General features: G+C 40.4%; 1 protein-coding gene across 1 annotated transcript in view; it reads right to left on the bottom strand.

Annotated features, from left to right (window-relative positions):
- CHM (CHM Rab escort protein) overlaps positions 1 to 16,970 on the bottom strand; it is a 134,763-nt gene extending 117,793 nt beyond the window's left edge. Inside the window, exon 1 of the mRNA XM_074964454.1 lies at positions 16,879 to 16,970. Coding sequence (XP_074820555.1) covers positions 16,879 to 16,927 — 49 coding nt within the window. The 5' untranslated portion in view covers positions 16,928 to 16,970. The remainder of the gene's footprint in view (positions 1 to 16,878) is intronic.
- Positions 16,971 to 21,768: the final 4,798 nt, after the last annotated feature.

Here is a 21,768-nt window from a genome sequence, read left to right as displayed (position 1 = left end):
ATTCATATAAACACTTTATTCCTGGGGGGATTCTGCAGGACTGTGCTCCCGCAGAAAACAGCCTCCGCCCCTCCAGCCTCCCGCAGATTTCCTGTGTTTCCCTGCAGAAAACAGCAGAGAAGCAAAGGGAAGCCACTTGCGGGGGGGCAGTGGGGAGGGCAGCAGGGGGCAACCATGGTGCTGTTTTTTGGGGGCAAGGCCTGGGGGGGGACACAGGGTTACATGCTACTGCCCTGTCATTCTGCAAGCAGAGCTGCCCAGGAGGCTGCATCTCTGCTCCGCTGACTTTGCGGCTAAATACCGCCTCCTGGTCCTAGTGCCAGTCGTGCTCCCCTTCTGTGTGCAGGGAGCCCTCCTTTTTTCTGTACAACAGTGAGTACCCACGGTGGCCCTTGGTAAGGGGAGGGGAATAGGGCAAGGGGAGGGGAATGTGGGAGTGGGGGAAATGGAGAGTAAAAGGGGACAGGGGAATCACAGGGAGGAGCAGGAGCCAAGCATGCAGCATCCCCTCGGCAGTAACTGGGCTTCCCTGTTAAGCAGGCCCATTGAACTCTCACTCTGACAAGTCATACCCACCTACACCTGGACCCCTCTGACAAGCCCCCCACACCACTGATCCCCCAACCAGCTGCACCTGGACCCTCACCCCATCAAGCCCCACTAAGTCCCCCACACCCAGACCCTCCCACACCAAGCCCCATCTCCCCACACCCAGACTTCCACCACCTTCACCTGGATCCCGAGTCCCATTGCCATGCCCCTGCACCTGGAACCCCACCAACGAGCGTCTGTGCATCCAGCTCTCCCACTGAGCTACCCGCACCCAGACTGCCCCACACAGAAACCTCTCACCCCACACCTGGATCCTGCTGGGCTGAGCCTGCCCACCCAAACTTGATGCACCTGGCATGGAGCGGGAGGGCCCCAGGGTATTTCTAGGGCAGGCCCAGTCCTTGCAGTGTGTCAGGGGCAGGGGCAGTTTGGGGGAAGTGGGGACTTCAGGGTGATCTCCCACCTCAATGCAGCCAGTGGCCTGTGCTCCCCACTGCCATGCTGGAGCCACATTTATTCATTGACAAATAAAATTTGTAGAATTTTAAAAAATTGTGCACATAATTTTTAATTTTTTGGTGCAGAATTCCCTCAGAAGTAATACTTCCTTACTTCAGAGCAACTTTGACTTTCATTCCAACCACAGGAAGACTGACTTAGATTATAAACTCTTTTGGAGCAGGGACTGTCCTTGTTCTGTGTTTGTACAGGGCACAAAGCAGGGTTACATAAGGGCTGACTCAGACCTTGTCAAGGAGGATAGGCACAAAATAGTCTGAAATAAATTGTGGGCCTTATGCCCTTCTTGCTCCTACTTACATCCTTCCAAAGCGGATTGTTTGGAGCAGAGTGAGAAAGTGATGGGACATGGCCAAGTTGCAGCAATTGAGCAAGTTAGTCCAGATGCCATGGCATGGCTGACCAATGGGCAAGTGGGTTTGGGCCAGCCCAGACAGGTGTGTGCTTTCCTGACAACTTTGCCATTTCTATGGTTGCCTGTGCGGTATTCCTGTCAGAGAGGCCTGCCCAGACATGCTGTGTTGGAAGCTGCAGCAGCCTATACCACAGAATCAGAAAGGGGTGTTTTGAGCAAGCTTGCCACAAACACCCCCAAGGCTGAATAAGATGCTAGTAATGCTTGTTATCCATTAAGCCCAATACTAAGAAGAAGAATCTCTTTTCGGTTTTGTTTTCTTTTGCTCTGAGCAGGAGGACTGGTAAAGCCTCCTGCAGCTCCTGGACACTGATTCATCTTGCTGAGTCTTCAAAGGTGTGGCCACACCCAGCCTGCCTAGATTGGAGGCAGAAGCAGACTAACCAATCACCTGCAAGCAGGGATTCAGATTTATTGTAAGTGTTTTGGAAACTTTTCCTGAAAGAATCAGCCTAAACTTCATTAATGGTAATGTGATCCATAAGTAAAAATACATAATACCTGTATATTTATTGTAACTAGATTGCCTCAAAATTATGTAGTAAATATGGCATGGTCATTAAGGTGCCAATATCAACTGTAGTTCCACTTACATGAAGAAATAAAAGTTAGGTCTGACTAAATTTCAATTCAGTGAGCTCTCACAGGTCAATTTTCAAAGCTGGCCAGTCAAAATCTAGGGCTTCAAAGAGGGGAAAAATTAGGGCTGTCAACCGCAGTTAAGTCACGTGATTAAATAAAATTAATCGCGATTAATCAGTTTTAATCAGACTGTTAAACAATAGAATACCAATTGAAATGTATTAAATATTGTGGATACTTTCTACAGTTTCAAATATATCAATTTTAATTACAACAACACAGAATACAAAGTGTATAGTGCTCACTTTATATTTTTATTACAAATTTGCACTGTAAAAATTATAAAAGAAATCTTATTTTTCAGTTCACCTCATACAAGTACTGTAGTGCAATCTTCATCGTGAAAGTGCAACTTACAAATAGATTTTTTTTTTGAATACATAACTGCACTCAAAAACAAAACAGTGTAAAACTTCAGAGCCTACAAATCCACTCAGTCCTACTTCTTATTCAGCAAGCCACTAAGACAAACAAGTTTGTTTACATTTACGGGAAATAATGCTGCCTGCTTCTTATTTATGTCACCAGAAAGTGAGAACAGGTGTTCAACATGGCACTTTTGTAGCCAGCATTGCAAAGTATTTACATTCGTATGCCCCTTCATGCTTCGGCCACCATTCCAGAGAACATGCTTCCATGCTGATGACGCACGTTAAAAAAACAGTATTAATTAAATTTGTGATTGAAATCCTTGGGGGAGAATTGTATGCCTCCTGCTCTGTTTTACCTGCATTCTGCTATATATTTCATGTTACGGCAGTCTCAGAGGATGACCCAGCACATGTTCGTTTTAAGAACACTTTCACTGCAGATTTGACAAAACCCAAAAATGGTACCAATGGGAGATTTCTAATGACAGATACAGCACTCGACCCAAGGTTTAAGAATCTGAAGTGCCTTCTAAAATCTCAGGGGGACTAGGTGTGGAGCATGCTTTCAGATGTCTTAAAAGAGCAACACTCTGATGTGGAAGCTACAGAACCCGAACCATCAAAAAAGAAAATCAACCTTGCTCTGGTGGCATCTGACTCAGATGATGAAAATGAACATGCATTGGTCCGCACTGTTCTGGATCATTATCGAGCAGAACCCATCATCAGCATGGACATGTGTCCTCTGGAATGGTGGCTGAAGCATAAAGGACATATGAATCTTTAGCACATCTGGCATGTAAATATCTTGCAATGCTGGCTACGACAGTGCCATGTCAATGCCTGTTCTCACTTTCAGGTGACATTGTAAACAAGAACCAAGCAGAATTATCTCCTGCAAATGTAAACAAACTTGTTTGTCTGAGCAACTGGCTGAACAAGAAGTAGGACACAGTGGACTTGTCGGCTCTAAAGTTTTACACTGTTTTGTTTTTGAGTGCAGTTTGTTTTTTTTACATAATTCTACATTTGTAGGTTCAACTTTCATGATAAAGAGATTACACTACAGTATTTGTATTGGGGGAATTGAAAAATATTTCTTGTGTTTTTTACAGTGCAAATATTTATAATAAAAAAATATAAAGCGAGCACTGTACATTTTGTATTGTGTTGTAATTGAAATCAATATATTTGAAAAAGAGGAAACATCCAAAAATATTTAAATAAATGGTATTCTATTGTTTAACAGCCCAATTAGTCGAGATTAATTTTAGTCACCTGACAGCCCTAAAAATAATTCTACAGCAAAAATATATAATTGACCTTAATATAATCCAAAATTTACTTTTAGCTTTCCCACTTCACTGTTTGATTAGCAGCCATTTATTATTACACAATGCCCCACATGTGCAAGGCTCTTTCCAGTAATTACAATGGACAAGTTTCCTGATCCAAGCAGCTTATATAACATACAGCTGCAGCTGTTTGTAGGAAGTGTCTTAGTTCCTGAATTACTCAATGGAAATTGGATCTTTCCACTGTACAACTAATATGCTTGTGGCAAATTACACAGGACTTTTGTAGCAAAAGGTTTAAAACATTTAATTCAGTTAAATATATCTATTAAACAAGCCATGAGAGGCACTTAATAAAAAAAGTGTTGGAGGGAACCATTGAGCAAAGGAATGCAGGAAGCAAGCAGGCACTTTCAATACAGCAGCCTTCTGTAATCACACAGCTGACCCACTGTAGTAAGTTTTACTTGTATTTAAACACAGTAACTGCTAATTCTGAGGGAGTTCACTGGATAGTCCTAATAGCAAGATCCCTGCAAATAGTTAGAACTTGTAAGGCATTCATGTATTGTGGTGACAAGCAATGCATGAATGCCTAGATTCAAAGTGTAACTAGCTTGTGGATTTTTACCAAAAATATATATAAAGCAGGGATCGGCAACCTTTGGCGTGCAGCCCTTCAGGGAAATCCGCTGGCAGGCCGGGGCGGTTTATTTACCTGCAGCGTCCGCAGGTTCAGCCAATCGCGGCTCCCATTGGCTGCTGTTTGCTGTTCCAGGCCAACGGGGGCTGCGGAAAGCGGCGGCCAGCACATCCCTCAGCCCACACTGCTTCCCGCAGCCCCCCTTGGCCTGGAACGGGGGACCGCAGCCCGTGGGAGCTATGATCAGCTGAACCTGCGGACGCTGCAGGTAAACAAACCGTACTAGCCCACCAGCAGATTTCCCTGACAGGCCATGTGCCAAAGGTTGCCGATCTCAGATATAAAGTAGCAAAAAGGTTTGGGTTTTTTGTTTGTTTGGGTTTTTTTTGGTGGTAGGTGGTGCTACAGAACACTAAAGCAAGATATTTCTGGTGCTACAGCAGCCGCAAACTGAGTAATTGAATGAAGTATTTAGAAAGGAAAGACGATTCTTGAATTTAAACAAGACGCTCTGATTGGTCAAAGGAAGAAGCAGCACCACATGCCTTTTTAGCTTTTTACCTGATTAAACAGAATTAATCAGCCTCACCAAAGGCTCTTACGCAAAGTAAGCTGCCACCGGAAAAGAGGGAAGGTGCTCTCATGAATTGGTAACTGATTAAAAGATAGAAAACAAAGGGTAGGTATAAATGGTCAGTTTTCAGAATGGAGAGAGGTAAATAGTGGTGTTCCCCAGAGATCTGTTCTGGGACCAGTCCTATTCATAAATGATCTGGAAAAGGGTAAACAGTGAGGTGGCAAAATTGCAGATATAAAATTACTAAAGATAGTTAAGACCCAGGCAGACTGTGAAGAGCTACAAAAGGATCTCTCAAAACTGGGTGACTGGGCAACAAAATGGCAGATGAAATTTAATGTTGATAAATGCAAAGAAATGCACACTGGAAAGCACAATTCCAACTATACATATAAAATGATGGGGGTCTAAATTAACTGTTACCATTCAAGAAAGATCTTGGAGCCATTGTGGATAGTTCTCTGAAAACATCCACTCAATGTGCAGCGGCAGTCAAAAAAAGCGAACGGAATGTTGGGAATCATTAAGAAAGGGATAGATAATAGGACAGAAAATATCATGTTGCCTCTATATAAATCCATGGTACTCCCACACCTTGAATACTGCATGCAGATGTGGTCGCCCCATTGCAAAAAAGATAGTTTGGAATTGGAAAAGGTTCAGAAAAGAACAACAAAAATTATTAGGGGTATGGAACGGCTTCCATATGAGGAGAGATTAATAAGACTGGGACTTTTCAGCTTGGAAAAGTGGCGACTGAGGGGGAATATGATGGAGGTCTATAAAATCATGACTGGTGTAGAGAAAGTAGGTAAGTGTTGTGTACTTCTTCTCATAACACAAGAACTAGGGGTCACCAAATGAAATTAACTGGCAGCAGGTTTAAAAACAAATAAAAGGAAGTATTTCTTCACACAGTGCACAGTCAACCTGTGGAACTCCTTGCCAGAGCATGTTATGAAGGCCAAGACCATAACAGGGTTCAAAAGAGAACTAGATAAATTCATGGAGGACAGGTCCATCAATGGCTATGAGCCAGGACGGGCAGGGGTGGTGTCCCTAGCCTCTGTTTGCCAGAAGCTAGAAATGAGCGACAGGGGATGGATCACTTGATTCCCTGTTAGGTTCACTCCCTATGGGCACCTGGCACTGGCCACTGTTGGAAGACAGGATACTGGGCTAGATGGACCTTTGGTCTGACCCAGTAGGGCCATTTTTATGTTCTTAATGTCATGGAACTATCAATGAAGGAACATCAGAGGGAAAAATATACAGACAGAGGTTTTGTTTGAAAGTGACTAAGATGAATACACATGCAGGGCAGAACAGCCTCACACCCAACTTCAGTTCATCGATCAGATAACCTGGCAGGGTAACATGAGGGAAAACTCCACAGCTTCAGTAATTTGCTCTTTTGTTCCCAATGTCTGATCTATTAAACTTTAAAACTGAAGTGAGAAACAGTCCAAGTATTCAGGAATATACATATATCAGCTTTCAAACAAAACAAAAAAATCAAGTGTCAGACTGATGACTGAAATCATGATCAAGTATTATGCAAGGTTCTCCCTCAAGCAGTATTATAAAAACTTATTTTACAGTGATCATAATAAGCATATTTGTCCATTCCACTCCTCTTTTAGAAGAGTCTCTGGGCCCATTTACCCTGTAGAACCAACAAGCATGGTTCAGTTCCACTAAAATACTACTCACAACTTATTTTTATTTTAATGATTTCTTCTTAAGTATGATTTAATTCTATTGCTGAATAAATACTTATTCTCTTAGCAGTACCACTTTTTTTAAAACTCACTAGCAATTTATAACATTTTAACATGTCATCTCTGCATACAACTTTTCGGTCTTTTGTGTAGTTCCAAAATTATTTCTCCTGTGATTTACATTATTAGGTTTTATCCAAATAACTCACCAGAGCATATTATATCTTCAAAGAAATCGGGGAGATGAGCCACTATAACATGTACACATGCCCCACACACAGAAAACTATCAATATATACAGTTTTAACTATACTAAAAACTTTTGCATAAACAATTTGATATCACATAGATTAATGATCCTGAAATTGTCTTGAATGGCCAGTTCTCTGAGTACTTACAACTACAAGAGATTAACAGTACTATTTATACACCAAGGACCGGAGGGGTTTGATTAAGGACAAAAATGTCCTGGGAACACTGGATTTGTAGGGATTCTATATAAAGCATAATAAAAACAAATACAGACAATATTAAACCAACATTTCCCAAGATATGAAAAGAAAAGTCACACTGGACAAAATCCACAAAGACAGAACAAACAAAGATGCAGCTGGTTCTGTTTGACTGATATCTGAGTCTTCCAAGACCTCTCTCCCTCCTTTTTCTTGTTTCTTTGCAGAAAGGTGGTCTAATCCTCCACTATTAATGAAGTTATGTGTTCATCCTGCCGCTAATATAGACATCTTTATATAATTCACAAAAAAGGACTTAATTACACAGCACTGCCACATTTTTAGGCACAGGCAATGCATCAGTGACTTTAAAGTGGACAAGTTCTTGGTAATCTGTCCTGTTTCAAACTTTAAATCCTCTTCCTATTGGAATCAAATTTTCTACACAAAAACTACAGAGACATATCTTTCAGATTAGACATACTCAGATGACCAAATAGGTGTTTCCCAATACTCTACACTGGGATTTTTCTCATAATGCTCAAAGCGATTTCAAAATAAAGGCAAACAGGAGTTTAAATAGGTTTCAGAGTAACAGCCATGTTAGTCTGTATTCGCAAAAAGAAAAGGAGTACTTGTGGCACCTTAGAGACTAACCAATTTATTTGAGCATGAGCTTTCGTGAGCTACAGCTCACTTCATCGGATGCATACTGTGGAAACTGCAGAAGACAATTGGTTAGTCTCTAAGGTGCCACAAGTACTCCTTTTCTTTTTAGGAGTTTAAATAAAACCTGATAGGCTCCCCATTATGCTGGACAGGAGGTCTAACATTTGACCTTGAGAGGGGAGGTCTTCTCAACAGAATAACCAATCCATTCAAAATACTCAGCACAGAACTTTGCTCTGGTGTCTGACAATCTCTGATGTGTGGTAGTCTACCAACCACATTCCATGGGGCTGGAAGCAGGGTTGCAGATTACTAGAGCCTTTATTTTTACCCCACTTCAGTCTTGGTAGCATCAGGATCCTAAGCAAGATGAGAAGTGATGGGTTCACAGAATTGCAAAACACTCATACTTTACATGAGGCAAGTAGAAGGAGCAGTGCAGAATATCTGTGATGGTGTCTTGTGCTAAAGACATCTGGAGCAGAATCCTGTCAATTTTAAAAGGACTCTGAAAAGGCTTCAATAGCAGTTGCATTGTCCGAGCAGCTTTTCGATTTGACGTCCAAACTAATCAGGAATTAAATCAGTAAGGACAAGCACTTACTCCGAGCAGAGACAACACTTAAAAGGCAGAAAGAATGACACCTCCAAGGCAATCAGGTGAAAAAGTCACCGAGAAGGCAAAGAAAAGGGATACCAAAAACTTTACGTGTGGCAGTGAAAATCAGCTTTGCTCACTTGATACTTAAAAGGATAGGGGATTACCCATTCACAAAAAATGTAGCTCTGTTCCCTCATTTATAAACATTAATACTACAAGTCAATGCCACTCTGCTAGCCTATGAGAGTAAACAAATATCTTTAGTTACATTTATTTACAAAGATGTCATCATGAAACTAACATAATATTTCAGAAGCTCACAGGAATATCATATGGTCTTATAACAAACTAACCCTGTCAGGCTTTTCCCTATCATGTGCCTAAATATTTGTGTAAAATGAGACTGCTTATTTATGAAAAGGAGAGTAACCAAAATATAACCAGAGAAAGCAAATCATCACGTTACAGAGAAAAATTCCTGAGGTACATCCTAAAAATATCTTGCAGCAACATTAGGAATTATTCATTTTTCAAAATTCTCTTTTAGATCAGAATCGCTAATGTTCTGCTTCATAATTCATATCTATAATTTTTAGGTTAGTTTTCCTGGATATATCTTAAAAACTGTATTAGTATCTGGAATTGATTTTTTCTAACACTATACTTACATAAGATAAACATAAAATAAAGTACTTACACCACTCCCAGCATATCGAACAATAAATAATAGATTCCCCTGACAGGACTTTGATGACCTGGCAAAGCCCGAGTGCTTTCAGCCAAAATCATATGAAACCATAAATCACTCTTTATTTTATAGAATATTTCAAAATGGATTCCTGCTTTCTACCTTGAAAGTCATTTCATGTGTTATTTATAACCAGTGAAGACCAGAATGGAAAGAAAATTGCATAGAACTAGAAAATTTACTGTGACTGCTTTTATAAAGAATAAACTTTTTAAAAAAAATTAGAATTACTGGCAGACAAAACATGTGAATACAACCACCTTTTAGAGAACAACATCCTTTATTTTACAGCTTAAACAGAAGCTAACACAGGCCTTCTACAATATCAGACAAGTTTAAGCAATGTTAATATTACAGTATATTCCAGCCGAACAAGGCAATTCAATTTAGGGCGGACACGGCATCCTTAACCTGTGCTGTTACAATATAAAGGCACTACATTAGAGATAGCATCAGTCTTAACTCAGAATGGTTTCCACCGTGACTTCAACGTTATTAAATTGGTTTGTCTATGATTCTCTTTTTAATCACCGTTTGAAGAGAAATGTATGAGCCTGAATACTTGACAGTGCCATTCTACCATGTAAATCAAGTAAACAACCTTTTTCTGAAAAGGTGCAATTTTATCTAAGAGCTCATAATGTCCTCCCCCAAGTCTAATAAATATAACCAGTATTTTAATGTGTCTTAATTCAAAGACTGATCCTGAAAACACACATTAATGTGAATAAATTTACTCAAATGGATAATCCCATGGCCTTCAATGTATTACTCAAATGAGTAAAGTGTTTGCAAGATCAGGCCCTCTGAAATTGGATATTACTATTCTCAGACAGATTAGGAATTCCTACTCGTTCATTTAAAATACATTTTTTTAAAAAGCAAAGACTGACCAAATTGGCAGTGATGGCTTATGGAATTAATGACATGTATTATATCTGTTAAACAAATCAGGTTTTTCAATTACTAGATATTTTAACCAAAATAAAACTATACACTGTATTCAAAATATAATGATATATGAGAGGCTCTGATAGGATGTTAAAAAGCCTGACTTCTGAAATGTTATGACTAAAAAAACAGAACTCACAAAAAAGATGTTGCTATAGCAGGACAAGCTTGCTTATCATATCTTAATTTCAAACCTGGGAAATTCAAGATGCGGTTAGCAGTTTTGTATTCTATTATAGCTGTTGTTCTAAGGAAAGGGGGATTAAGTTTACCTTCACTATGATAATGAAAGTTTTGTTGCTGATTTAGACCTACAATACAGCCAAAAATAGAGCATACATTCTTATACTACACAGCTAATTTATTACCGGTATATAATTTCCTTTAAAAAAATGAAATTATCTTTCCATTGTATCAGGACAAAACCCCCGCTCTATTTAACTGGTGATCAGGGAAGCCAGTTCCTTTAGTAAATGCAACAACATTTCTCTTTATTTATGAGTATCACAGTATTAATTCAGAAGCTATGAGGAGGAGGAAGAAAAGAAGTGAAGTATTAGATGGAGAACTGATGACCAGAATTTAGCGTAAGGTTCCATTTTAATTAAGTTCACCATGGGGAAAACAGTTAAATGAACCTGAAATAAGAACAAATTCAAATCTAATGTCACCACTTAATTGAATCACTAAAATTACCGGATGCACAAATTATATAATCAAAAACAGGAAGAGACCATGCAAGGGTAAAAGGTCTTAATTACTAATATACATTAAAAAGTCAGCATAAATATTTTAATGTTTTACAAAAATCACGTTTGACAATGAAATACCAATGGCTACACATTAAAAAGTTAACATTAAGTCAACACCAAAAAGCAGAGAAACCCAGAACTGAGGCAATATACTAAAACTGACTACCCACAACAGCCTCTCTCTTTTGCATCTTTTGAACAAAAGCATTTTGGTTTGATAACGTTTAGTCATACTGTTATTGCAAAGATTCGTAGATTCATATGATGCAAGGTTAATAGGGATTGTTTATCTCATCTGATTTCCTACATAATACTGGCCATAGAATTTCACCCTGAAATTTGTGCATCAAGTCCAGTAACTTGTGATTGAATTAGAGCAGTGGTTTTCAACCAGGGACTCCTGGGAGTCTGCAGACTATGTCTAAGATTTCCAAAGGGGTCCGCACCTCCATATGAAATTTTTGAGGGGTCTGCAAATGAAAAAAGGTAGAAACCACTGAACTAGTGTATCTTTTTTAGAAAGACTTTTACTTTTGATTTAAAGATTAAGTGATGGAGAATCCACCACATTTCTTGTCAGTTTTTCCAGATGCCTTATTACCCTGTTAAAAATATGTCTGTCTTCCAATATGAACGTGTTTAGCTAATTAAAATACAATGTGCAATATCTGATTGCTTCTAAAGTACAAGGAAAAGGTAACTAAAATAAAACACACCCCCTCCAAGCCATACAAAATGCAGCTGCTAATCTCTTCCCTGTCTTTTGCCCTGATCATAAGGCTCACCTCACTGACTCCTTCCACTGACTCCCTGCTTTCCACCACAACAAACTGCACATCTCTTCAAGGCCCTTCACAACTCTGCCCCTTCCTACTAACCTCTTGTTTCTTACTGTTTGCCCCAGCATGAAAGATGCCTGCCTCCAGCACCCATTTTGTCTGCCTCTCACTAAATGCCACTGTACATTCTTCAGTCCACCCTCATGCATATACTCTTTCTCCTTCTAACCCCTCTTCAAACCCCCATTTCTGCAAGCAGTCAGCCAACTAACAAGTATGGTGAGGGGGCACTTAGGGATAGATTATGGTTCTGAACTACTTAAATATTTTATTGGAAATAAAAATAAGTTTTACAGAGCTAATCTAAGTAATTTATCTCAGTCCCCTTATCTTCCCCTATCTCCATGTTTGCTAGACGATAAACTATTCAGGATAGGGACTGAGTCTCTGAGTGTTTGTAGGGTGCCTAGTACACTATGGCCCTAACCCTACTTCGAGTCTTTGGGCACTAGAAATATACAGGCAAATAAGATGACCTTGATTTGCTTTGAAAAGCCCATGAAATTCTATTCCTACATAATATCTAAACTTCTGTATTTGATTGTTATTTTAATTTTTGTATAAATGCCTATGGCTAAGGCTCTTTTATAAATTGAAATAGATAAGATCCAGCATAAACCCTCAGTTTAGAAGATGAACAGAGTATAACTCCTCCTTAATGGCAGATCTATTATATCACTATCTACAGGTAAAAGCTTCCATGCAGCAAGGACTAACCACTCCAAAGGGCATAGCCTTTGTCTTAGAGCACGTCAATTCCTAATTCACAAAGATTAACCTTCACAACATCAAGGTATTACAAAGATAAAAATCCCTATTTACCCAGTAATATAGCAAAACTATAGCTATACTGTCCTCAGGCAGTCTTCATCTTTTAATAATTTCCAGCATTCAAAATAATCTCCCTTGTACAACCACAAGTGAAAGAAATCGAGACCACCTTAATATTTCAGTCTAGACATGGCAAATTGTAAAACAAATTATTTGCCATGTACAGCAAGTCAATCATAAGGTTTATACGTGTTTCTGTGTACTGGGATTTTATGTTAAACATGAGAACGTGATGGTGAGCAGCCATAACTGATTTTAATTATTGAAACCTGAGTTATCTGAAACATCACAGAGTCACATGAGAAAATGACATGAAGCTTGGGAGATCATCATGATGATGTGGAGGGAACTGCAGAAGGGCTGTCTGGAACTTGTGATTTATGGGCAGGAGCTAGCCGCTCCCTGAAGTCGTAACTCTGCTCTTCTGGGGTCTGAGAACAGAAAAAACAGACTTCCCCTTCAATGCCAAGCTTTAGAAATCACTTTTCAGAGCTATACAACATTCTAGACTTCTTGCATTTTTCTGGCCTTTGCTCAGACAGAGGAAAGAACTTGTTACTTGTAACCTAACTAAGAAGAGTTGATAGGTTAAAACCTGTCAGCAACACTTTTCTTCAGAAAGTAAATTCACCTCTGCATATTTCCCTAACAAACTGGAAATTCTGAAGCAACATGAGATGAATGGGAAAACATTTGGAAAATGAATACATACAGGAATATTGATTATGCGTGTAATTTTATTTACTATGAACCTATAGACAATGACAAATTTAATTTTATTACTATACCATTTTTCTACCTATATCATTTAGGCAGACATTTAGTCTATGTATTTCTTTATAAAATATTATATTTATACTATGAGATTTTTAAAGTCAATAGTGCACATACATTTGCATGTGCCTAACCTAAGGGTGAGAGAGATACCTAAAGCAAATAGCATCCAACTGGCTGTATTCATGCACATTGGGTATCTGTAAGTTAGCCACAACAGAGAAAAATAGAAAAATTTAAGAAAAATAAGAGAAACCCTTAGGCTTCAGAGTATAAATCAGCCAATAACTTACTAGAGTCAGGAAGTCTTTCCCTATGGGAAGATTATTCCATAGTTGGCAATTATAAGGTATTTTTGCACGTTTCATCAGAAGCATCAAGTACTGGCCACCACTGGAGACAGGACATTGGCGTAGACAGACAATTCATCTGAAGCAGTGAGGCAACTGCTTTCTATGTATTTTATGTGACCATGAAAAGCAATAAAACTCCATCATAGGTTTATACTCTGTCCTATTTAGTTTCTTATACCACCCTCAGTACTCTGGCGTCTGAGAGGCAAGATGGGTTAGCTTGGTCAAACACTGATTTGACTTTCAGAAAGGGTTTCTTTGTTATGTTTTGTTTTTATAATTGTTTATACGTCACAGATATGCAATTAATAAGATTAAGCTTTTTCACTGTATGTAAAGAAGTGTGTAAAGTGAAACTGAGGCTTGGCTGCTTTTTAGTCACTAAATTTTAACAAGATGGAATTTTGGTATAGCCTGACTAACACTCCCTCTCATTCTTCTTCACACTATCTGACAACCAAGAATTGAATGGCCAGGGAAACTATTACAGTTTCTTCATTAGGGCCTCAATCCTGCTACTGATCTACACGAATAGCCCATAGGTGTCTCTTGGTTCACCCAAGGATCTTGATTTGGTACCTAAAATAGCAGTTATGTTCACAAATGGAAAAATAGCCAGCTTTTACTATTTTTTGCTAGCCCCTATATTAACTAAGAAATCTTTTGAATAATTCACACACTATAGGAATGTGTTTTTTCAACTAAACCTTTTAAAGAGAAAGTATTCCCAGAATATGCCATTTAGATATGTCTATCAATACAAATCTCTCCCCAATTCTCTCATGCCCCCAGTTTAAAGGTTCAGAAGACTGCAAGTTAATTTGAATGGCACAAGAATTTAATAAAAACAGAATGGATAGAAAGTTTTTTTTTTTTTAAATCTGATTTTTTTATTTAAATTAAATAGAGGCTTATTTTTAAAAAATAAACATTTAAAATTAAATTGGAAATTGACAGCGTATGTTAAGGCCTAAATTTATTATGGTCTATTAAAATAATGTAAATTAAATAAAAATAATACTAAGGAGTATGTGTTTGCAGCAAAGTTTTAAAGAAAGTCAAATCCTGAACTGGAGGAAGTCACTAGCTAAGCACTTGGAACCAGAATTTGTTAAATAACTAAACCAGTTTGTGATAGCAATAGCCTCTTCTGCGTGTGCAGAAAATATTTTCTTCATTTCAGTTTATTCAACTAGTTCAGTTCAATCATTAATTCATTTAAAGTTAAGAAACCACTGTAAGTTGAAAAAGCAGTAGAGCTTGTTCTCTTCCAAACTATGAATAAAAACTAGATGCGAAAAGATGAGTTTTTCTAGTTCTAAAATCCTGAAAGGCACAGTTTCTGGTCACTATCAGTTCAATTCACTAACTACAGTTAAATAGTTTAGATAAAACATATTTTGTGTATTAAAACTGTTTAATAAAACTTTTTTTTAACTTATCCAAAGCATTTAAGTTAGTTTTTTTAAATGCTGTTAATTGAATTTGAATTTCAATCCATTGAATTTCAACAAGAACATGACAAATTGAAAGTCAAAAATTAATCTTCTAGTAAATAAGAAAAGATCATTCACCATTAACATAAGAAATGTAAAAAATATGAATCTGAATAGATGTAAGTAAAGCTATGTACTTGGTTAATAAATATGCATAGATATAGTGTATCCTCCTGTTTAGCAAAAAGAGGCACCAAGTTTAGTATAAAGTCCATATTTATCTGCAAATCAACATGTTTTAATGCTTACCGACCTAGGAGAGTCAATTTTAAGTACAAATGCAAAACTTTATTAAAATTTATTTAAATCAATGTTTCCTGTTGGCTCCTTTAAATCACTGTTCAAAAAATCAGTTGTTGCTCCGATTTAAATCACTCCTCCCCAATAAAAAAAAAAAAAAACACAAACATGATTGCTTACATCAAAAGAGAGAGAAAAATTACAGAGATAGAGAGTTCTGATTGAAGAACTGGGGTCAGAGCAGACCCCAAGAAGCTCCACCAAGGTGCCTGGATCCACCCAGCCAGACTTGATTGCATGATTGGGCTCAAAAGCTGGTGACTCTCAAGTAAAGAGAATATATGGGATGGGAATAATCTTAGTTTTGTACAAAATACAGGAACCACCACCACAATAGTTCAAGGTTTTCTATAATAAGAGCTGTTTCAGCTAGGCCAAAATCAGCATGGAGTTCTATGAAACAACAAATATTTAAACACACCTGCCTGCTCTCAGTTCAGTTATTTGGGCAGAAAATCCTCTTCAAAATGAATACAAAAGGAGAAAATTTTAAGTTTGTTTTCCTGGTAAATATTTGCTGTGTTTCAATCAGATATTTTAAAACTACCATAAATTGCCTCCAACTAAAACATCAACTCTTGTTTATGTGAGTGAAATTTAGAGAGATTGTCAATATCTACTACATACACTACCTAAGATCCTGTCACCTAAGATTAAATTTTTAGAAGCTTTAAATGCTTAAGAATAATATTTTAATTCAACCAGGAGGAACACCACTTCATATAGGTCTGGTCACAGGTGTATGAGAGTCTATAAAGGCTATAGATACCAAAGGAATACCTGGCCCTGACACCAAGACTTCAGCTCCCCTCTTCCTAGGCACAATTCATGCCTTTTGATTCCCGGTCGCTGGCTCCAACCCATGCCTCAGATCCATAGTCGACTTCCTTCTCCACCTTCTTGTTAAAATCCCAGTCCCATCCTTACCTCAGCAACATGTCCACAGCCTCATTCCCTTGATCTCTGTTCCCTAGCAGCAGCACCAGTCCTTGGTCCCAGCACTACAGTGTCTAATTCTCACCTTGCTCCATGATCCCCTCCAGCCACCTGCTCAACCCCCCTACTTCAGCCTCGTTGCTCTGATTCCCACCCCGTAAGTACAGACCTGGCACCCAGTCCTCCCTCCCCCGTAGCCTCAACTCCTCCGACCGTGCCGGCACAACTTGTCTCCTACCACCGGCCTCAGTCCCCCGAGCCTCCACGCACAGCTCCCGCCTCTCCGGCGCCACCTCGCCCCTGCAGCTGCACACAGCCCTTCCGACCCCCTGCCTAGCCCCCACCTCTACTGCCCCGCCCACACAGCTCTGCCCCCGCGTCCCAGAGCGCTACAGGCCAAAGCCACAGCCCAGATCCGACCCGAGGGTGCGACTCTCATACCGGTTCCTATCACCACCACATCAAACTCCGAAGGCAAATTGTCCGCCATCTTGGAAGGGGATCGATCACGTGACCTACGCTGGCGGAAATAAGCCTGCAATTCAAGGCGGGCTGCTGGCGGAAGCTGCTGCGGCCGCCGCTACGGCTTCGTACGCCTTGCATTATGGGGAGTGTAGTTCTCGCGGGAGGGAGGCTTCCCTCAAAGGGACGCTGGCGATTTAACGTTCGGGCTCCTGGCTCGCGGATATGCAGCTGCTGGACAAAGCAGGGCAGCGGAGGCACCGGGGGGACAGAGCTCTGTCTGCGGTGTGCCCAGGGCACTTAGCCTCATGCTCCTCCTGCACCTACTGTACCCTGATTCCTGATAGGTCTATAGCATGGCTGGGGGCCGGGGGAGGTCCCCCAGCGCCGTTCGAAACCCGGAGACCTGCCCCCTGCGGGGTCCAGCCCTACAGCCTCATAATCCGGAAGACGGGTGTGTCGCCGCCTGCGTCTTTCAGAGGCGGTCACCAAAAAGCCAGGGTCTGTATGGCTCTTATTAGGAGTCAAGATTTGCTGTACTATCCTTAGTCTAACCGTCCCCTCGCTGCTGCTTTCACTCAGACACTTCCCTCCACAGTTCTGTCCTTCTGGGGGGAAAGAAAAACAATTAATCTACCGTGGGAAGTAAAAAAGCTCGAAAATTCTCTCTCTAAAAATAGCTAGTCTCCTCTGTCCACCCTAAATTCCTCAGGGTGGCTCCTGATCTACAGTGACTCCGGAAACCAAGTCATACAGTCACAGACAGTACCATCTATCCCATGGAATATTCTGCCTGCATTTAAATCATCCCATTTCATTTAAAAAGAAAAGGAGTACCTGTGGCACCTTAGAGACTAACAAATTTATTTGAGCATAAGCTTTCGTGAGCTGCAGCTCACTTCATCGGATGCATTCAGTGGAAAATACAGTGGGGAGATTTATATACATAGAGAACACATATGTATCTCTATGTATATAAATTTATAGATATATAAATATAGATTATATATATAAATTATATATATTATTATATATATAAATATAGATTTATATACATAGAGAACACATATGTATCTCTATGTATACAAATACATATGTGTTCTCTATGTATATAAATCTCCCCACTGTATTTTCCACTGAATGCATCCGATGAAGTGAGCTGCAGCTCACGAAAGCTTATGCTCAAGTAAATTTGTTAGTCTCTAAGGTGCCACAGGTACTCCTTTTCTTTTTGCAAATACAGACTAACACGGCTGCTACTCTGAAACCATGTCATTTAATTATATGTTACTTCAATATCTTAAATCTTTGTTCATTAACATCATTCTTTCATTCTTTCACATGGCTTAGCCATATTTAAGCATTTTGGTCTTTCCTTGTAGGCTGATTCCTCTAGCTCCACAACAATTGTTATTCTTCTGTGAATTTTCTCCAAATTGGCAATATCTTTCTGGTAATGAGATGCCCAGGACTGAATGCAGTATTACAGAGGAAAACCCTTACTTCCTCACTTCATGATTTTATACTTATGCATATGCAACCCAAAACTGGATCAGCCTTTTTTGCTGCCATCTTGTTCGTAATTTGAGGCCTAATTTGTTGTCCAATGTCACTCCTATAGAGACTCTCTTTCAGCATTACTGTTTTCTAGCTTTCTTCCTCTTTATGTGCTTTGGATTATTTTTCCAAGATGTATCTCAATTTGTTATTTTCTTCCGATATTGTCTCTTTAGGTAGGTCCATTTGTATTATTTCTTTTTCCTCACTGGTTTTTGCATCTCCTCCTAATTTAGTATCAGTCGCAAATGTCATTGGTGTGCTGTTTAACGCCTTTGCTAGATCACTTACGAAGATACTAAATAAATTGGACAAATCACTGATCCCTAGAGCTAGTTCAATAATGGAAAAATATATGAATATTTTGTGAATGCTATGGCTTCAGATCAATTTGAGTGTACTCAAGCCCTTTAGTATTCATACATTTATGAACTTCTGAAAATGGTCAGTATGAATCAATAATATCCACAAATTCAAAATTAAATTCATGTACTTACTTGCAAACACATATTCTAAATACAATTAATGTATTTTACAAATTAAAATACTTGGGTGACCAATTCCGAAGTCTGAGAATTAAATAACCGCACTGGATAATTCACAAAAACTCTATAGACTGAAGTTTGTTTGTTTGTGATACCAAATCAATTTGCAAATAATGGGACTAGTCTGTGTTGGGATTCCCTCTGAGAACTCTTTCCACTCAGCTTCCCAAAAACTCAGTTTGACTCCAGATTTCATCATCCAGGTATCTTTATGTAAGGGGACTGTTCCCCCCTTACTAACATTCAGTGGGGGTGTTTTAGTTGCTAGCTCCCAGTACTAAAAAGGGAGAAAGATCGATGAGGAATCAGGACCCTGAGACTGACAGCCCCCAGGAACAATGGGGAGAGGCCAATGCTCCAGGTCAGCCTGAATGACAGGGCGAGCAGGCTAATCAGGGAGTCAGGAGGCCAGGGAGGTCCCATCCTCCATGTGAGCTGGAATTGCCTAGGTCAGACAGAGTGGAGCGAGCTAAGGAGAAAGAAGGGACCCAAACTGAGCTGGGGAGCAGAGCCGTGCCAGATCCAGAGAGAGCAGACCCTGTCCTGGGAGCAGAGTTGCAGCCCCAAAGCCAGAGGCACAGCCCAGAGAGAGCAGACTTGCCCTGGGAGGAGAGCTGCAGCAACCAGAGCCAGAAAAGCAGCCCACCAAGCAGGTCAGTGCTGGGAGCAGAGTCACAGAAGCAGCCTGCAGAGCAGACCTGCGCTGGGAGCAGAGCTGTAGCAACCAGAGCCAGAGGGGCCAAAGAAGCAGCCCAGGGAGCTGGAGGCAGAGCAGCAGCAGCAGTGCAGAGACAGAGTGGTGGAGCTGGGGCTGGAGCAGTCCGGAGCTGGGTGCGGTGAGTAGCTCAGGAGAGCAAGGGGGACCCTCGGCAGCGGGCCCAGCACAGGGAGACGCCTCAGCCAAGAGGCTCTGCAGGCCAGGCTTGGATCGTAACCCTGACAGGCCGGGGGCGACACTGGGAAGAAGTGTCTGACCTGGAGCATTGGCCTCTCCCCATTGTTCCTGGGGGCTGTCAGTCTCAGGGTCCTGATTCCCCATCGATCCTTCCCCCTTTTTAGTACTGGGAGCTAGCAACTAAAACACCCCCACTGAATGTTAGTAAGGGGGGAACAGTCCCCTTACATAAAGATACCTGGATGATGAAATCTGGAGTCAAACTGAGTTTTTGGGAAGCTGAGTGGAAAGAGTTCTCAGAGGGAATCCCAACACAGACTAGTCCCATTATTTGCAAATTGATTTGGTATCACAAACAAACAAACTTCAGTCTATAGAGTTTTTATGAATTATCCAGTGCGGTTATTTAATTCTCAGACTTCGGAATTGGTCACCCAAGTATTTTAATTTGTGAAATACATTAATTGTATTTAGAATATGTGTTTGCAAGTAAGTACATGAATTTAATTTTGAATTTGTGTATATTATTGATTCATACTGACCATTTTCAGAAGTTCATAAATGTATGAATACTACCCATGGAAAAGAAGCCCTTGAGGAATTCCACCATGATTTCAACAATTTCCATCCCACCATCAACCTCAGCCTGGTCCAGTCCACACAAGAGATCCACTTCCTGGACACTACAGTGCTAATAAACAATGGTCACATAAACACCACCCTATACCGGAAACCTACTGACCGCTATTCCTACCTACATGCCTCCAGCTTTCACCCTGACCACACCACACGATCTATCGTCTACAGCCAAGCTCTGCGATACAACCGCATTTGCTCCAACCCCTCAGACAGAGACAAACACCTACAAGATCTCTATCAAGCATTCTTACAACTACAATACCCACCTGTGGAAGTGAAGAAACAGATTGATAGAGCCAGAAGAGTTCCCAGAAGTCACCTACTACAGGACAGGCCTAACAAAGAAAATAACAGAACGCCACTAGCCGTCACCTTCAGCCCCCAACTAAAACCCCTCCAATGCATTATCAAGGATCTACAACCTATCCTGAAGGATGACCCAACACTCTCACAAATCTTGGGAGACAGGCCAGTCCTTGCCTACAGACAGCCCCCCAACCTGAAGCAAATACTCACCAACAACCACATACCACACAACAGAACCACTAACCCAGGAACCTATCCTTGCAACAAAGCCCGTTGCCAACTGTGCCCACATATCTATTCAGGGGACACCATCACAGGGCCTAATAACATCAGCCACGCTATCAGAGGCTCGTTCACCTGCACATCCACCAATGTGATATATGCCATCATGTGCCAGCAATGCCCCTCTGCCATGTACATTGGTCAAACTGGACAGTCTCTACGTAAAAGAATAAATGGACACAAATCAGATGTCAAGAATTATAACATTCATAAACCAGTCGGAGAACACTTCAATCTCTCTGGTCACGCAATCACAGACCTGAAGGTCGCTATCTTACAACAAAAAAACTTCAAATCCAGACTCCAGCGAGAAACTGCTGAATTGGAATTCATTTGCAAATTGGATACTATTAATTTAGGCTTAAATAGAGACTGGGAGTGGCTAAGTCATTATGCAAGGTAGCCTATTTCCCCTTGTTTTTTCCTACCGCCCCCCCCCCCCGATTTTCTGGTTAAACTTGGATTTATGCTGGAAATGGCCCACCTTGATTGTCATGCACATTGTGGGGAGAGTGGTCAGTTTGGATGAGCTATTGCCAGCAGGAGAGTGAGTTTGTGTGTGTGTTGGGGGGGGGGGGGTGAGAAAACCTGGATTTGTGCTGGAAATGGCCCACCTTGATTATCATGCACATTGTAGGGAGAGTG

Source organism: Natator depressus, chromosome 9 (assembly GCF_965152275.1).
Source record: "Natator depressus isolate rNatDep1 chromosome 9, rNatDep2.hap1, whole genome shotgun sequence".
Lineage (NCBI taxonomy): Eukaryota > Metazoa > Chordata > Testudines > Cheloniidae > Natator > Natator depressus.
The sequence above is the reverse complement of the archived record's forward strand: the minus strand, read 5'-3'. Positions and strand labels throughout refer to the sequence as shown.